At 40.5% G+C, this 19,819-nt stretch overlaps 1 protein-coding gene across 5 annotated transcripts in view; it reads right to left on the bottom strand.

Moving 5' to 3' along the window:
• Positions 1–369: 369 nt before the first annotated feature.
• trim36 (tripartite motif containing 36) overlaps positions 370–19,819 on the bottom strand; it is a 31,638-nt gene continuing 12,188 nt past the window's right edge. For 3 of the 5 annotated variants that reach the window (XM_037535953.1, XM_037535954.1, XM_037535955.1), the window contains 9 exons: positions 16,535–16,639; positions 15,257–15,600; positions 13,176–13,322; positions 12,567–12,662; positions 11,494–11,747; positions 10,583–10,704; positions 6,787–7,086; positions 3,218–3,515; positions 370–1,271 (listed from right to left, as the gene is read on the bottom strand). In XM_037535953.1, coding sequence (XP_037391850.1) covers positions 920–1,271; positions 3,218–3,515; positions 6,787–7,086; positions 10,583–10,704; positions 11,494–11,747; positions 12,567–12,662; positions 13,176–13,322; positions 15,257–15,600; positions 16,535–16,639 — 2,018 coding nt within the window. In that variant the 3' untranslated portion in view covers positions 370–919. Of the gene's footprint in view, positions 1,272–3,217; positions 3,516–6,786; positions 7,087–10,582; positions 10,705–11,493; positions 11,748–12,566; positions 12,663–13,175; positions 13,323–15,256; positions 15,601–16,534; positions 16,640–18,664; positions 18,695–19,819 lie in introns of all 5 variants that reach the window. The other 2 variants (XM_037535956.1, XM_017710223.2) reach the window with 2 other exon arrangements.

Here is a 19,819-nt window from a genome sequence, read left to right as displayed (position 1 = left end):
GTCCCTTTGTAGCCAGTAACCTTGTTGCCCCTACAACAAGTCTGGTCATTCACTAAGGCCATTTTTTCCAGTTAATTCTGCCATGTTCGTATTGGCGACGGTAGTGCATAATAACCCCCTCACATTTTCAATCAGCGTTAAGGTAGCTCTGATTGGAACTGTGCCCTATTTAAAGACTTAGCAGCACAGGTGTGATTCAAATGCTACTCTGCAGTAAAAAAAAGTTACATTCTTAATGCAAAAGCTATTTAATGCTGAGTTCAATAACATCCCAATCGTAGTAGTATGAGGTCTATGTATCTATTTGTGTAACAACCCAACGCAAGTAAATACTTACATGACATTTTAAGACAAACTGTTTTGACTGGATTAGATTTCATTGCAAATAGTTTATTTAGCAGATCATTCTCAACAGTCTTAGCAAGAGAAAAAGTCAGCCCAGGTAATAGTGTTGCAAGTGTTACTACAATCAGAACAGTTCACAAAACCAGTTATTGTTAGTGCACAGGTATAAGGTAGTGCCAAATAAGTTAATCATGTGCAACATGTACGATTCATACCGCATCGTACTTGTTCAGACAATCGTTTTCACAAGAGCAAAAACAGTGAGGTTCTGCATCGTATTAAGGTGTATCGTGATATTCTGCATTGCCATACGAGTGCTGATCAAAACCTGATGTGTTATAACGATAACATTAGAATTAAGCACCTGCTTAGTTGATCTCATAAAAGGCACAAAGGCACTGAAGCAAGGTTTGTCAGGTTACTCTTGGCTGGATATAGAAACAGGTGTTTTGCACACAAAAGCTACATTTCGTGACCTATTGGAAGCCAGGGACAAATAAGCCAGCGGAAGCGGATAGAGACAGATCAGCACGAGGGCAGATGGTGGGCAGACTTGGATGCCAACAGCGAGATTTCACATGTAGGACAGCCGCTTGGCTGTGATGAATTCCTCCAGGTGGACAGCTCCTCCGCCCATGAGGCCAAAAGCAGGGTACATGGTGCCGGAGCAGTCCACCTGCCTCTCGTACAGGCAGCGCATGGTGTCGGCGTCGTAGAAGAACACCCGGCCGGCATCGTAGTCGAGGCACACTCCGATGCGCTGAGGCAAGGGTAGCACGCGATTGCCGTGATCGCCCGCCGAGGCCGTGATGGAGGCTTTGGGGATGAAAAGCTTACCCATGCCCATGGTGACCAGAGTGAAGGGCTGCGAGAGGTCATAGCAGGTGTCCTCACTGCCACTGTCATGCCCACTATCATGGTCGTACCTGTAAAGAATGTATAGGTTAGCATGAGCAAACTAATCAGATGTGCCCAAACTGAACAGATAACATCCTTAGATAGATGATCCCCGTCAGTAGGTCCCTAAATTTAGCCCAATCAAAGACTGATCTGCTCCCAAGGCCATTTTATTCCACAACGGTCCATTTGCTGATGTAGATGTAGATCTGAATGATTGTTATATCAAAAGCACTATTTGAAAGAGCTGCACATCGCAAGAGCTGCAATTTTAATTAGAATTAAATTCTGCATTGTTCAACAAACTTTCCGTGAAGAAGTTTAACCGTAATAACACTACAATCAGCATTCAAGCATCAAATATCCTTCTGTAAGTCTACTTTGCGGAAGAGTTCAGTTCAAACCAAAATACAATGCAAATAAAATAAAGACACACAAAATTCAGAATTCAATATGGTGGTCTCTTGCAACACTGTTTTTCTATACAGGGAAAAAAGACATGCTTTAATATGTGCATTGTATTATTATGCTAATGTCAATATACACTACATTTCCAAAAGTATTCGCATGCCTTCACACGCATATGAACTTGAGTGACCTCCCATTCTTAATCCATAGGGTTTAATATGATGTCGGCCCACCCTTTGCAGCTATAACAGCTTCACCTCTTCTGGGAAGTCTTTCCACAAGGTTTAGGAGCATTTATGGGAAATTTTGACCATTCTTCTAATTCACCCCTAATTCATCCCAGTCAAGTTCTTCCACACCAAACTCGCTCATCCGTGTCTTTATGTACCTGCTTTGTGCACTGGTGCGCAGTCATGTTGGAACAGGAATGGGTCGTCCCCGAACTGTTCCCACAAAGTTGGGAGCACAAAATTGTCCAAAATCTCTTGGTCTGCTGAAGTATTAAGAGCTCCTTTCACTGGAACCAAGGGGCCGAGCCCAGCACCCCCTTAACCAAACTTCACACTTGGCACAATGCAGTCAGACAAGTACCGTTCTCTTGGCAACCACCAAACCCAGACTGGTCCATCGGATTTCCAGACAGAGAAGCGTGATTGGTCACTCCAGAGAACACGTCTCCACTGCTCTAGAGCCCAGTGGCGGCGCTTTACACCACTGCATTTGACACTTTGCATTGTGCTTGGTGATGTAAGGCTTGGATGTAGCTGCTCGGCCATGGAAACCCATTACATGAAGCTCACTACGCTGTTATTGAGCTAATCTGAAGGCCACATGAAGTTTGGAGGTCTGTAGTGATTGACTCTGCAGAAAGTTGGTGACCTCTGTGCACTATACCCCTCAGCATCCGCTGAACCCGCTCTGTCATTTTACATGGCCGACCACTTCGTGGCTGAGTTGCTGTCGTTCCCAATCGCTTCCACTTTGTTATAATCCCACTGACAGTGGACTGTGGAATATTTAGTAGTGAGGAAATTTCACGACTGGACTTGCTGCACAGGTGGCGTCCGATCACGGTACCACGCTGGAATTCACTGAGCTCCTGAGAGCGACCCATTCTTTCACTAATGTCTGTAGAAGCAGTCTGCAGGCCTAGGGGCTCAGCTTTATACACCTGTGACCATGGAAGTGACTGGAACACCTAAATTCAATGATTTGGATGGGTGAGTGAAAACATTTGCCAATAGTGTATTTATGTTTGCGCCATGCACACTATCAGTTATGCATATAATTCCTGGTTCTATACAATTTTCAGTTATAAAGTTGTAAAAGTTGATTTTTGATATGTTAAATGTTAAAAATGATTGTACTGAGCTCTATTTATACTGCACACCAGATTGGTTCAAACAAGCAAAGGCTCTCCAAACTTGGTGTCAATCACTCTGATGGGAAGCACCAAGATGCCTAGTTTTGATCGTTTTCCACAAAGCATGATAAATCAGAGATACAGAAGAGACTGAAAAGCTATATTTGAGTGTGTAAGATCAGGTATATACCGTCTTGCTCTTACCTTGGGCTGCTGGTGTCACGGGGGTTATGGAACCACTCAATCAGCTTGGAGTCTGATGCCACGCCCACTTTCACCATGTAAGAGCTTGGATCAACACGGAAAGCCCAGTAGTGGCGGCCATGCGAGATGCCAGTGTCGCCAACAATGTAGTCAAGACATATATAACTTCCTGTCTGGACACGATCAGCAGCCAGCAGGAAGGCCATGCCAGCCACACTCTCCACAGAGTCTCTCCTCTTGCTCAACTGCAACCGCTCTACGCTGAATCCACACTTCTCATTAAACAAGAAGCCAAACACTGAAAAGGAACCAAAATAGTCATCTTTAAGTATTTTTGTGAAAGTAAGTATTGAGTATTGTTGACTGTCACTTTACATACTATTTGTCAGATTTGACTTCTATAGCACTGTTTACACGTCAGACACACCCTTCGTTTATTTAATTTCCATCAAAACAGCCATTGAGTACAAGATATTTCTGAGGAGATCAGATGCAAAAGCAAGTGTTTCCAAACCTGGAGTTCAAAAAAAGTCTTAAAATTATAGAGAAAATGACAGTCCTAATAAACGCAAACCTGGTAGAGCACCATAACTGAAGGTAGACAATACTTAGTTTTCAACTTTGAGATGTAGGACAAAAATCAAGCTCCACTCTTGCTTCAGATCTGGAAAAAGCCACAGTTGTTTGTCCATCCTTTCATTGTCAGACAACTCAATCCTACAGGTCTAAAATAGTGTGCATATGTAAAGAAGCCGTTATAGAGAAAAGATAATAGATTTTTTAAAAAAGTGGTGGGTAGCGCTGTCGCCTCACAGCGAGGAGGTCCTGGGTTCAATTCCCTGGCCGGGTGACCGGGGTCTTCTCTGTGTGGAGTTTGCATGTTCTCCCCGTGTCTGCGTGGGTTTCCTCCGGCTTCTCCGGTTTCCTCCCACAGTCCAAAGATATGCAGTCAGGCCAATTGGACATGCTAAATTGCCCCTGGGTGTGAGTGACTGTCTGTCTCTGTCTGTCTGCCCTGCAATGGACTGGCGACCTGTCCATGGTGTATCCTGCCCGATGACCGCTGGGATAGGCTCCAGCACCAAACCCCCCCACGACCCTGAGGAAGAAGCGGCTTAGAGGATGGATGGATGGATAGATGGATGGATGGATGGATGGATGGATGGATGGATGGATGGATGGATGGATGGATGGCTCACGAGAAGAAGAAAATGCAACCAACTTTGGATTTATTTCATTTCTTTTAAAAACTGAAAGCAAGACTTTTGAAAAGAATGGAAATTGCAAAACAGGCAAACGGTGGACAAACTAACTGAAAAAGCTGTTATTTGTTCTTAATAATTTTTTTTTTTTACAGAACATTAAATAAGCGAAGGGTGGTCTCTTACTTTTGCATAGTACTTTAGGTGTATCGTGTGATTTGTCATCAGAAGTCGTCTAATATTTGCTCACCTCACAAAAATAGAAAGTCATTTATTTATAGCACACTGTTCTGATACCATACACACATGAAAAACAAGCTGATGACAAAAAGACAGCCTTCTTTTCGTTGAGATGCTGCCAGAATCGCAGTGATGAATTCATCTCTCTTTAGTCAAGACTAGTCACTCCCCTAAGGAAATATCAATAATGAGCTATAGTATCTCTAGAGCCACGGCATCGACTTGGGTTATATAAGCTTTTTTTATTATCTGGCTTGTAAATGAAATAAGCTTTTTTTTCCCCCCCCATCTTCTCTAGTGCTACAATAAGACTGTAAAAACACGATTCATAGACTGGGCCGATTTTATAACGGTAATCTGTATTACTCTAAAGTAATCACGATCATTTATTTTTCTTCCTGTTTTTACAGTTGTCTTATTTCTGCTTTTTTCCCCCCAATTGCTGTTTTTACATGGGATCAAAGCATCAGCGTTGAGGCAAGAAGCAAACGTTGGAGACAAGATAGCAGATATTTCCCCTGTGTTGCATTGACCCATAATTCCACCTCATTAATAACACACAGTGCATTCGCCGCTTCACGTACCACAGAACAGAGGAATGCTAGACTGAATCGGAGTTCATTTAGACTGGGCCTTCCTCCAGCTCCGTGCTAAAAGAGCACGACGAGGCAGAACAAAAACAGAAAAACAATACGCACAGTTCTGATGGATTCGCACAAATGAATGGAAAGCAGTGTCAGTCACGCTGACATTAATTGAGGAGCGGGAGAGACGCATAGGCTCGGATGTCGCCGCGTTTTGACAGCAGCTTAAAATCGTTTAAATACGGCCTTCGTTAACATAATGACAGAAGCGAAGGCTAAAAGACTACAGCCAAGCCTGCAACACGCTCTGCTGGTCTAAGCAAACAAACGCTGGCAGACTCAATCAGAGGTAAAGCTAATGAGATCTATTGTGGTGATAAACTGGTAAAAATGACATGCAGGCTTTACAAACGGTACTGATGCATCAACACAGGCTTTGATCAAAGGGCGGTGTGTTTATTTGATAATCTCCTCAGAATCTGTGCACCAATTACACAGACGGACCCAAAAAGAGACGAAAAAAGCTTATAATAAAAATCCCAGGAGGTTTGAGGTCCTAGTGGCTCAGCAGTACAACCACCGCATACCATATGTTCAGTCAGCAGTCAACATATTAGAGCGGTCCCTTATGAAGAGATATAAAATATACAAATTAAAGCAGTCTAGACTTGTTTAGTCTAGTTTGAAACCATTGTTTTTGATTGAATTAAAATATGTTAAAAAGATACATGTACAACTTTATAGTTGATACAGTAATTTGAAATGTATACAGAATGATAAACAGAGCTGTGGAAAACTCCACAATGACTGAGAAAACTGAATAGCAAGAAGAGGTCCTAGTAACATTTTTGAAGTTAGAGGTCATCAATAAATTACCATAAATATCAATAGTTAATTGCAGTACATCATTTAATAACTTTTAATGTTCTCAGAAAACATTTAGCTTACAGCATTTCAATGTACACTTTATTATTATTATTATTATTATTATTATTACTACTACTACTACTACAATATACAGTTTGTTTATCATTACCGTGATATTGACCTTTTTTACAATGGCAACGAAGATGGCTGCAATATTCAAATGAGCCCTCTAACCAATCACAGCGTTTTTGTTGAGCAACATGACCGATCACATTTCCAGATTGGTGCTTCTGTAGGTGTTTTGATGAATCAAGGCAATCCAACAAAAGATATTTTGGTCTAAATGATGAAGGCCAGTCTTTTACCATCTTAAATAACTGATTGGCAAATACGTTTTCAATTCGTTTATCATAATACGCTGAAGGGTCACCACTAGAGTACTAGCATTCTGTTGAAATAGTGCAGGATTAACATAGAACCAGCACATTCCTCAAAAGGATTTGTTCTGTTGCACACAGGCCAGACATAAGTTAAGCTTATTCTATACATCTCAACGGTTACACATACATCTATCGGCTCACTTACAAATTGACGTCTATTTATTTCTGGCTTGCTACCAGCGCTGCAATGGTATTGAACCATTAACTACAACATTCTCGACTGACCAATCGTTTACCTGGAGCAGGAGGGGTATGGAAAGACACCTCGGGGCTGTAAGGGCTGTAAACGCCATTACGGCAGCTCCGCACTCTGAAGGCATAGCGGCAGTAACGGTCTAGATCACACACCACTGTGCTGGAGCCATACACATGGTCACTCATCTGCCACTTGCTCTTTGCCTCATCTTCCGTAGCCACCTTCTTGTACTCGAGAACATGGTGATCTGTGGGCAGAGAGTCTTCAGGGAGCCTCCAGTGGATCAGTCCCTCATTATACACACGACTCTGAGACAGGTCAATCATAGGAGGATCTGGAACTGAGGAGCAAAGAGTTCAAAAGCTTAAGAATGACAGGCAGATGCAGGCCAGAGCTGCCTTTTATATAAACACATTAAAAAAAACCTGATTTAACCCTCATGCGAGCTGAATTCACAAACTAAAACCAAACTTAAATGCAAAAACATGGCATTTCCTGATGCAAAAGTAGTCCCAAAACAGGGGAAAATATTTTTATGGACACAAAATAGCATCGGAATCATATTAGTAGATAAGCACAAGTTAAAAAAAAAAAAAGTATTAGACAGATGTTTAAACAGGACTGATATTTCAAAATATTTTATGACATATTTATTTTACTCTGAAAAATGTACGTGAAAAGTATTAGACATTGATTTCTACCCACAATTTGTGAAGGATGTGTGTTAGTCATGAGACTTTGCTTTTACTGTAACAAGACCGTCCAGTATGTCATCACACACTTTTTAAAATAAGAGTTTGATGTATGCATTGCTAAAGTTTCACTGTTTACCTCAGGCCATACAGTGCACATAAGGAAACCAAGACACAAAAACATTTATATTTACTGCTGTGAAAACAACTCGTCTACATATGTCCACCTATTCAGGTGACAGAGGTTTAGCTCTGCCTATTCCAGCCGAAGTTGTGAGCAGTTTCAGCTCAGACTGCTCAGTCTTAAAGGCACAGTAACAAAAACAGCCTGTTTAAGTCGAAGACATAAAAAGAGGTTGAAATATGGCCACATAATATATTTCTACTATGAGGGGAATAAATAAAAAAAAATAATAAATCATCACACAAACCCCATAAGTGGGCCTCAGGAAAAAAAAAAATAATAATAATAATAATAATAATACAATAATAGTAGATAAATGTAGGAGCTGGCAAAACTATGATGTACCTATAAAACAGCAGTTGCAGCCAACCTGAAATCAGGTTGTTTTTAAAGACATCGTATTTCAGAAATTTCAGAAAGAGTCAGATACCACATAAGCAAGTCTATTTGTCATCACTTAACATTTAAAATGGTTTGATGTCAGATTTGTGATTTAGGCATGTAGCCTTAATGCAATTTGCTTATTGTATTGCCTTATTTTGGGCCTAAACTGGGTCCTTTTTTAACCAAAACACGTCACTTACATTGTTTTAAACTTTCACAAATACAGTTCACTCTTCAGTAAAAAGATGCAGAGAGTTCAAGGTTTGTTAGAACCTTAAGCATAACTATCACAAACAGGAGAATCGATGTGGATTCGGGGGGAAAGGACGAACGGGGGCTGTCACCGTGGAAACACGGCCTGTCACGGACAGAAAGCCTGCCAAGCCTTCAGGCACACAGCCTGAAAGGCTTCTTCCTGAATAATAAGCTATTGATCAGAACAGGGGATGCATTAAGCCACACAACAGGGAAGGAGCCTTGTCTTCTCTTGCCACGAGATTACAGCACTAAAAAACATGGCAAAAAATACAAACGGTTTTAAAGAGCTGGAAGCTAAGAAAGTGTCCTAAACTGGAAGCATTTAAAGCCTTCTTCAGCACTATGGAAGGCCATTCTAATCAGTGATGCAGTGTTGAGATGGAAGGGGTGGCTACTTTGTGCCTTGTCTGCTTTTTCCTTCAATCAATTGCAGCCTGCACTGCTCCATATACTGAGTGCACTCTGTCCATTTATAGCCATTAGAGGCATTAGCAAACACAAGCTGACTCACTGGAAAGTTATGACCCTCTTAATAAGGTCTGATGTGCAGACAATTTTTCGGTCACAAAATTATTTCATCACAGTTCATATTTAGAAAGGCAAACATTTTTGAAAATTCTGATCATTGATCATCCATGTGCATCCAAGTCCAAGCACAAAAGCCTTTTTATGGATATTACTAAGATAAAGTTTTAAATGTAGGTCAGTGGTTCCCAAATCCTTGACCTGTGTTACTCCTGCCCTGCATTTTCCTTGCCATATACGTCTGATCCAATTAATCGGCTAATTTAAAAGCCCTTCCTGGGTTGTAAATCATTATATTAGCATTATATTAGAGAACCTGCAGTAAGCACAGGTTCTTCACCACGTACAAACTCTAAACTGGGCAGCAGTTCTTTGATGGGCAATCGGTAGCATTCCCAGTAGTATTTTTACATGGAGATCGCAATTTGAAATTGCAAAGTGAAATTTTTTAAATTACAAGAGCTGCAATTTGAATGATATGTTAAAATTATTCAATCTTGTCATTGCCCAATGCAGTTTGGGTCATCAGAGGGATGTCCGTAAGAATGGACGGCAATCCAATTACCAAAGGATGAGCGAGTTTCTACAGGGTCGTATTTGATTTTATGAGAATTTAACATTAGATCTGACAGTGATACAAGTCATCATTATTTTTAAAAGAGTGATGTATGAAGTAATGCTATATTTGCCATTGTAATCACAAGCCCCTTTAATGAGCTTGAGAGATCTTGCTTTTCTCATTGATTTTACTTTCTTTCTCCTCTTCTCTCCCGGCTTGCGGTTTTATCCGTTTTTCCAAAACAAAAGTAAATTTTTCACTTTGCGATTCAGAAAGTGTTCGATATCTGGGGGAGGGTCTTTGTTATGTGCCAAGAGACCTAATGTGGCGAACTGCAGAGGTCAAATAAAATCACTAAGGGGCACCTGTATGGGGTCAACTGCCATAGGACCCCATGTAAACCGAATCCCTTCAGAGCAAGGTTTTAGCAAGTGTTAATTGGAGAAATTTAATCTAAATCAGGCAGAGCTTGTGAACTGGCAAACTACACTCAGTGCTCAAGCCAAAAAATAAATAAAAACAGATGTGATAGGCTTCATACTTAAAAAAAAGAATAGTAAATAACTGCATTCAAAGCGCAATAATGGACAGGAAAATACTATTAGGTACTTTCCGCTAGCATATACTCTACAGTCTTTCATGTTTGGTGAAAATCTAATTTATTTATCGTTATTTAGCTTATTTTCCCTCTTTCTGTTCTAATTCCCAGAGAGCTGATGCTCAACAGGACTGACCCCAGTCTTCAAGGACAGCGCACTGGTGCTGTCCCTAATGAATAGAGATCCTCGCACAGTTCAACGGAAAGGCCAGAGTCACTTCCAGTTACAACGTTTCAGGGGACGAGACAAAAAGGCCATTCATCCAGCATCACCATGTTAAATACCTAGAGGTTATTTGAGTTTTCTATTACTTTCTAGTTCAAAATATTTTTGATCTTATAATGATCTTAGAAATCTTATAATGAAGTAGTTATGAAGAATATTTTTTTAAAAAAGATACAACTTTCCGTAGTCTTTCCCCAGGACACTAGATCACATTTTTCATTAGAATTCTAATCATTATGCAAGGGATTGGGCTAAAAGCTCCCAATACTTTCAGTGCCCAAATCCAAGGATATAATAAGCCTCTAAACAGCTTATTCAATTAAAGAGCTTCTGGTGGCAGCCACACCGACAGCAACCTCCCACAAAGGAATGAGTGAAAGTGTCTGGTGAGGACTCTGTCTCAATCTTACCTCCACCAAAGGAAAGCTCTTTTAGCAACGACTCTTCCTTTGATGTGTCCAGGAAGAATTCATCAAATGAGGGGCTGGCTGCAGGCTGAAAGGTCTTCAATGATTCTGTGGCTTTCTGAACCCTGTACCCAAAAAAGACGAGGTGATTCACAATGGATAAGACAGACCTGACGACAGCTGTTCTGGCTTGGACTACTTTACTAGGGCCGTCACCACTCGTTATATCAGTAATCAACCGATTATGCGGACAATTAATTAAGTAAATCAGAGTTAACAATATCAAATCATGTACAGCATTTCCAAGATTCAAAAGCACCTTATTCGAAAAAGACACCGCAGAAAGCTGGCTCTGTTTCTTATTATAAACAAGCCCAGTAGGAGAATTTAAAATAGGCTTTATCGGCATGCAAACTGTGAGCTTATTACTGATGATTTACCGAAAATGTCCATTTTAATTTATTACTTTTTTTTAAAAATAAAAACTAATTTTGTTTTAATTAAATAATCATCAGCCTTCTATTACAGTTTGCGACAACAGAGTTTATAGGAAAGTGACTGTGCATGCTCAAAGCTGCTTTTTGGTTAATGGAGATCAATTATAAGGATTAAATTGAGGAACACAGAGTTTCAGGAGCCTGTGTGGTCCAAATCCACCCATGCGGGTCAGTCTGCAAAGCTCTTTGCTTACAGGCACATCGCCAGTTTCCAGTGTCGAAGACCTTAAGATACACTACTTTCCCCTGCTAAGCAGCTTCTGTCAGCGCAAGAACAGCAGCTTTTTATCCTCATTAGGTCTGCGGAGTGGTCCAAAGTAAACACAATGACTGACTCAAGTGATTGAGTGGCAGGGCTTTGTCAGTAAAAGAAAAAAAAAACAAAAAAAAAAAAAAAACACAACAACATTGTCAAACCTGACATGTAGCTGCTTAGCCGTCTGAACAAAGCAGGACTGGTCAGTCTCTTTCAGGACTTCCTGGGCATAACCCACTAAACCACTGTTCTCCAGCATGCCCTGGTACTCCTCCACCTGGCTCTTGAACTTGTCTAGGCGGCAGTTCCTGGACTGCTCGATGGACCGCAACATCTCAGTCTTCTTTTCTTGGAGAGTCTCGAAAAGACGCTCAAAATGTTCGTTGGCCCGTCTCTCTGCAAGCTGTCCGCTTTCCTACATCAACGAAGGTCAGAATAGTAATTCACAAAAGTAACTTCGTGCATTTCTCAACATCAGCTAAGGAAAAACAATGAATAAGCCATAACAACCAACTATACACATGTCAATTAAAGGCTTACTCTGTATACCGATTTCCACAGCAACTTTCATAGTGAAAAGGCTTCAGTAATCCACACCCTTCATACTGTTTTTCTAACTCTTGAGAGACTTCACCAACATTACAAAATCTCATTAGGTGTTCCATTGAAAGTGCCAGAGGGGCAACATAAAATCACACAAAATATTTTGTACAGACAGGAATCAATACAGCAATATACCACAGAACACTGTCCAAGCAGGATATAAACATGTGCATGAACAAGTTCATAAATTATATTTTATATAAAGAAATACCCACTAGGGGTGGGTGATATGGCAGCAATACAATACCATCATGATCCACAACATACATCACACTATACATAAGTTTTTTTAAAGTTGGAACAGCGCAAAAAAAAAAAGGACCAGTGATGCTATATTTCAAAATTCATTATCAGAACACTACTAGAAGCAGTTTAAGCCAGCGTTTCACATACTGCACCCTATTTAATTATTTATAATAAAACATGGTTAGTCAGCGATCCTAAGTGATGCTGATATCGATATGATATGCTCAGACAAGCATTTTGTGCTCTAATATGATAAATTATCACAATAACAATATCATATTATCCACCTCTGAACTATGATACCCTCTAAGCATCACTGACTGACTCTCTCTAAAAAATAGCCAAACTAAACAGCAGAAAGCAAAAGTAAGCACAAACCGTTTACCTCAGTCTCATGAATCAAGACCTCGAGCTCGGAAATCTGATTCCTCACTTGGTCCTCTTTACTAATTAGGTAATGGATACTCTTCGACAGCTTGTCCTGATGACAGAAATATAAAGTCCATTAGGCTTCATGAACACTTGATGGAAAACTCAACTACCCCTGAGATTCCCGGGCAGTTCTAACACCCAATACTGCTGAGAGAGATGAGTAAAATGATAAACAGTCATACAATTGATCACATTAAAAATACATGGCTCTGGCTCTCATGCACTAGCGTTCTAAAGTTATGCAGTTCAGACTAAGGGCAAAATAGGCCGCAATCTTCACGAACTGACCTCGGCCCAAAACTGGAGAAGAGGTCTTTGCTGACAGAAATACATGCATGCAGAGTTGCCCCATTACCATCTATTCACAAGCAACATGATCCCCTGATTATTTGCTAAGCAGGCCAAGACCGTCGCTCAATATTTTATTAGCAGGTTGAAAAATGGAAACTGTAAACCTTCACGAACAGATACGATGGGTCATGACATGTTTGGAAAAGTGCCCTAGCTGAGAAAACACCAGAAAGTCATTGTTTGTGTCACAGTTAGCTCGGGACCAGAGTACCTTAAGGATCTTGTAGGCACTGCTCATGGATGTGACTTTATGGTTAGCATGAGAGCCGCCGAGTTTGCAGAGGTGACACACTGGCCGACGGCACACTTCACAGTACATGTTGACCTTCTCCATCTCGTGTTCAGGACACATCAACACCTGCATTCAACAAGACACTGTAAGCTCATTCCAGGCTAGGAACATAAACCAATCAAACAAATAAGAGCAAATTATTTGTAAACATTAACCTGGAAGCATTGAAATCTACATAAATATAATATGAAATCGATTTCAGACATTTTAAGGGAAGTAAATGCCAGAGGCTGCAACTAACCTCAGGAGATAATAATAACCCATGAGGTTCCACAAGGTAAAAACAACAAAGTCAGCCACAGAAATGTTTCCAGGAATGCTTAGGTAACTACGTGATACTTTATTAATCCCACAAACGGGGAAATTCCACCTCCGCATTTAACCCGTCCGTGAAGTGAAACACCACATACACACTAGTGAAGACACACACGCTAGGGGGCAGTGAGCACACTTGCCCGGAGCGGTGGGCAGCCCTATCCACCCACCCAGGGAGCAGTTGGGGGTTAGGTGTCTTGCTCAAGGACATGTCAGTCATGTGCTGTCGGCACATGTATATATATATATGCGCAGCAGAAGAAGCTGTGTTTCATATATATATAAAAATATATAAATAAACGGGCCAGTGTTCATAGTGTACAATGTATAATACATGTTTGTTTGTCAATGTGCATGTAAATTAAGTACACACTTTTAGAATTATTGTTCCTTTCTATTATTAGTATTCTAGATTATATTGATAATTATATTGATAATGGTTTTGATTAGTTAACCACAAATAAACTGTTCAAATGATTAAACACACACTCCTGCCAGACATGGGTTTAATTGTACAGGTATAACACAGATTAAACTGATGACTAACAAAAAAGTTGGTGAAATTTGCAAAGTCATTTTACAGTTCAACTGTACATAACTTACCACGTACCAGTACGTGGTTGGATATATATAAGGGATTTCTGTTAAGGTACCAATTATACACTAAAATAGCTCTACAAACATTAAAGCGCTCAGAACCTCACGGCCTAGTTGGAGCTTGTGAAAGCAAAGCTGCTCTGTTTATCTGAAAAATCTCTGGTGAAACTACAACTTGTTTGACTAAGATGCAGTGGCAGTATTTCAAAATATCATCTCTGCTGAATATCTTATTACTGAATATAAACACGTCTAGTGATAGCGTTCCACACATGTCTAGCATTGAGACAGCATTCCAACTAAGTTTGGGCGATATACCGCATATTACTGAGCATGAAACTGGCCTCTGATATACCAATAATAGCAAAATGTGCAAATGAGCCCTCTAACCACACTATTTATTGTGCTGTGAGCGTCCTGTTCAATCACAGCCCCATCTAGGAAAAGCTGTTCATCTAATAAGGGATGCATGATGATATTGAAGTTGGCAGAAATTTGTTTGCAAAAAAAAAAACTAACAAAATAAATGAATGAATGAAATAATGAAGGACTGCTGTATGATGTATTTATTGAGTGTTTAGGTGATATTTAGGCTACTGTGCTAAAATGTTTGCATTTTATTAATTTTACTCTCTGTATATCCCACTAAAATAAGTATTCTTCTCCACGATGTTCCAGGACGTCCCCATTTGTGCAGGTTATATATATTTATGTATCAGCATTCACAGATATGTACATGAAAAATATCAGATATCAGCATTAGCATACAATTTCCATATTACTGCATCCCTACATGTAGTCCAATAGTAAAAAATCTTGGGCAAACTGAACCATATACCAATATAAATTTTTCAAATATATTGCAAGGTGCATTACAAACGCAACATGTAGCAATATATTTAAAATACTAGCATTTTGTGCAGCCCATTATATACATTATATACTCTCACATCCCTGAGCAAAAATAAGTGGGCTGTAAATTGATTAAATATCAAAGCAGGAAAGCAATTTGTGTTAAGAATTGAGCTGATCTGCAAAAAGCCACAAATTCCCCCACATTTGACAGCATTTAGAGTAGCAAGCCCCACCTTTGGCCTGAAGTTGGTAGTGGGCCCAACATATTCATGCTGGGCTTTGGGCGTTCCCCAGGGATGGTGCAGCTTGAAGCACTCGTTGCAGTAGCTGGCCTTGCAGTCCATGCAGCTCTTGGTGGCCTCCTGCACAGGAGGCTTGCACATGTTGCACATGATGGCCACGGCGGCCCGGGCCGCCTGCCGGTAACGTTCCACGATGCTCTCCAACGTGAAGTTGCGGAAGAGCATGCTAATGCCCCGCTCCCCAAGATCAATATCATGCTGGCAGCCTGGACATGGGAAGGTGGTGACGCGGGGGGTCACGGAGGAACGCCTCCAGCCAGGGGAGGATACAGACCCTGGTTTAGCAGAAACATGAAACCGTCAGGTAAAGAGGTGGAGAGGTGTGCATACAATCATGCACTAAAAGGAAGCACCGGTGACCTAAAAAGATGAAACCCCAGTCAGCCGACTCGAGTTTCAGGGTGCTCGCACACAATGCAGCAAAAAAAGGAAATGCCACAAATGCTCACAATGATCTGGACAATAACTAGTTCAAACAAAGTCAACAAAAAAAGATGTGAATGAATAACGGACCAATTTCGTAAATGTTAACTGAAAACAGTATGGACAAACAAAGTGGCAGACTTACAGAACATGTAATGATTTAAAAAGTAACAAAAAAAAACTTGCATGAGAGGTCGTAACTGCTGACAGTTACCCCATCCGTTAGACTTTTATTTAATACAAGGCACCTCGAGGAGGTTTCTCTTTGCCGTTAACTGCTCTTTGTCCAGCTCAATGTATTTAAGACATATGCACAGTACATTCACGTTCACAAAACTCACCATTTCACAAGAAAGTCACAAGGAAAGTCGCAAGAGAAAGTAATCACTGACATCACCAAGCATTCACAACAAACATTCACGGCAGAAGCAAGCAGCATGTTTGGAACACTCGGCTAAAGAAACTCCAAACTGAGATGCATGGCAAACAAGGGCACAGCAAGACAGTGACATGGCACAATAGCAGCTGATGGATGCAAAAAATAGTGTTTCTGTGACAAACATGCAGCGACCACAGAGACTGCGCAGTGTTTTAATGGGGAACGGAGACGTGATGGACTCCTAACCCCTGAGCGTTATGGAGTAATGCGTCAGGGACTGAGAATGAGTGCGAAAGGAACGTGGTGAGGATCTCTGCGATATGAGCTGTAAGAATGATGCGAATGACCCAATTTGAGGGGGGAAATGAGGGAATGGGTGGGGGTGCGTTATAAAAAGAAGCATGTACTTAGGCTGTGGGTTTGCTGTGCTGCTCGGGGAGGGGAGTAGCAGGCAGCATCTGCAGCACGGCAAACTGAGGCTAGCTGCTGCTGCTGCTGCTGCCGCAGTGAGACTCAGTGTAGAGGGGGGGAAAAAAAAAAAAAAAAAAAAACGCTCAGACCAGAAACAGGCGAGTCATCATTAGGCCATTCTGGCAGGGCATAGAGGTAATTTCCCCTACAAAACCACAATCAACAGCAAGCACCCTCTCAGTCAGGACAGTGGCATTACTGTAAATTTGATGAGCTGAATCTCTGAGGATGTCACGGAATAAACAGGCTGTGTGTGCCGATCACATTAGACGTTAGCCGGCCTGTCGGAGGCATGTGATGTTAATGCCTCCGCGACTCACGGTCCATCGAAATTTTATGATATTAAATGTAACTTATCTCACTAATTTATCATAAGCTGTATTATAATCATTAACTTTAGAGCTGGCACCAAGCCTAGTATTCGGCTGATACCAGCAGAAAACGCTGGATCGGATGTCAGAGGTATAAAAGAAATAATCCAATCCGATTCAGTCAACAAGCCTAGAATTGCTGGTAAAATACTGTAAAGCACACTAAAGTAGGTCACACAATAGAAGCCAGAGCTAACTAAGTATTACACCACAATCATGCTTTTATTTTAAACAGTGTCCTTTTACAGTACATCTGATGTTGGTTATGTTATTCTGCTATATTGAGTGCTTCAAATGAAAATAGCTTAATTATAATCTTAGTAGATAAACAAAAATCACTGGATTGTTATATGCACTCGTATGCACTGTATCATTGTATCTACACTGTGTGACTTTATCATATCTACTTATCATATAGGTGTACTTTGTAGATCTACAGATTGTCTCTCTGCATATTTTATTATCCCCCTTTCTACCTTTCAACAATGGTCAGGACCACCACTGAGCAGGTGTTATTTAGGTACTGGATCATTCTCAGCACTGCAGTTGTCATTCATGTTAGTGTGTGTTGCGCTGGTACGAGCGAATCCCTCTTTTCAGGACCTAAAAAAGATGACCTGCACTTCTAAATGGCCAAACATTTCAGATCTGGCTTTGCTTTCATTTTGGCTTTTTCCTCCTAAAGTCTGCACTGTACTGTCCTCCTGCCTCCAGTGTCTTTTTTCCCCCCAACCTACTGACCACTGACAAATGGGTTAAGGAAAGAAAACTATTATGCAGAGAATCAGACAGACTACAATCTGTCACTGTACAGCTACAAAGTGTACCGATATGGTAAGTGGAGCTGATAAAATGGACAGCGTGCATACTAGAAAAGGAAAAAGCTGAGTCATGCCATCTCTACTAACTGTGTTGTTACAGGACACTGTAATTTCACTGATCGATTAGTTGGGAGGAGAGGCGTGCTCCTAACATTAAAAGGTGGGTGAAAGGGGTGGAGCGCTCTGAAACATTCAAAATTATCACTGCGTGTTTTTTAAAAAGACTACTGAGCATATTTCAACAAAACCCGCCTAATTTATTACTGGACTTAATCATGGAAATACAAGTTCTGTTACCTGAATGGGCAAATTTTAGTTACTGAGAAACATTTATTACATGGTGCTCTAGCATCTGACATTGTCCTAAGCAGTCAGTTAGTCAGTCACAAGTTACTTGCTTAATGAAATATTTGCACAGTTTTCTTGCTTTTATGCATTTTATCATTTTTTAGGGCAATAATTTATGTTTTGCAAAATGTTCTCCATCCAGGGGAGAAAACAGAAGGGGGCCATGCTCACATACTCTACAGCATGGCCCCAAAATTCCGATCCCACCACACCTCCATGGTAACATCCACACTTTTTTTCTATCCTTAGTCTTTCTTATTATCATCAACCCTGCTTAAATCGTGCCTTCAGAAAGGTTTTCAGACATACTGCAATAATGCAGTGCCAACGGGTCACCACATTATCCAGTAAATATGCTCAGCAGACTTTTAAAAGAGTGTCCCACTATTCTGTTTTTCCATTACACAGTCTCACACAAGGAACTGCTTGTAAGAGGGAATACAGAGAAAGTGTGCATGTGTGTACACAGGGGTTCTAAAAACACCGTACTCACTACAGCTATTCAAATTATGCAACCCACATCTACCTCTCCCTCCAAACGACCTTCTCAGTGAGGCTGCAAGCAATAAACAGAGAAGTGAAAATAAGACTAAACAAAAAACAAATGTGAAAAGACGTGGAGTGAGACCTGGTTCACAGCCCATGATTGCACATAAATAACATGAAATAACATCATCACGTTACTTGTGAAACACTGCAATGCAAAGCTGACACTGTGGAAGGGATTAAAATAAATAAATAAATAAAAATAAAAATAAAAACACACAAATATTCCTTATTCTATATGGGCTAGATGGAGGTCTTTTCACGGGAAGCTAAAAACAATGCCGGCTAATTTGCTTAGGCAAATGTGGGGCAAGCAAATGCTGGATGATAGAAAATATCCTGAGGTATTTGGCTGCATTGGATTTAATCCTCCTCATTCATTCCAGCTGGAGTGCATCGCCATGACAACCCATTGGGAGAGTTATAACGAGAGAACATCAGACAACTCTTTCACTGCTGGGGGGACCCCCAAATGAGATTCGCAAGCGTCTTAACCTACATTAAATCTGCTATCTGAGTGGTGCATCTATTATTTTACCTACCCATGTGGGGCAGTAATATGGGGCTCTAGCTGGATCTTTTTTCCAACATTTTTTGACAGAACCATTCATGTCCTGGGAGTATAAACAAGCTATGCATACAAAGTGCAAAAACAACTAAAATGTGTCTCAACATACAGACTTAGGTTCTTTCATTCTCAACATTCAGTACCGTTTTCATGCCAACAACATTAAAAACTTTGTGACAGCTACCACACTATTAAAAAAAAGTTCTTAATCTAAGATTTTTAAGTGGCTTAAACTGGAGCAGGCTTTGTTCAGTCATGTGTTGTAACACGCAGTATTTATAAATCTGGTTATGTTCATTAGCCAGGATAATTAGTTGTGGTTTCTGCACAAAGCAGAAAATTCCCCTGACACTACACATTTGTGATAGCTGTCTTTCAAATGGGCACCTGCAGGGCAGAAGACAGTACCAAGCAAAACAAGTAACAAATTGAATAGCTTTGCTTTTTTATATATATATATATATATATATATATATATATATATATATATATATATATATGTAAACAGAGAGTATGTGGGCTTGAAAAATCCCTCAGGAAAAGTTTAATGACATTCATTTCATAACC

The sequence above is a fragment of the Pygocentrus nattereri genome, chromosome 28 (assembly GCF_015220715.1).
Source record: "Pygocentrus nattereri isolate fPygNat1 chromosome 28, fPygNat1.pri, whole genome shotgun sequence".
NCBI lineage: Eukaryota > Metazoa > Chordata > Actinopteri > Characiformes > Serrasalmidae > Pygocentrus > Pygocentrus nattereri.
The sequence above is the reverse complement of the archived record's forward strand: the minus strand, read 5'-3'. Positions and strand labels throughout refer to the sequence as shown.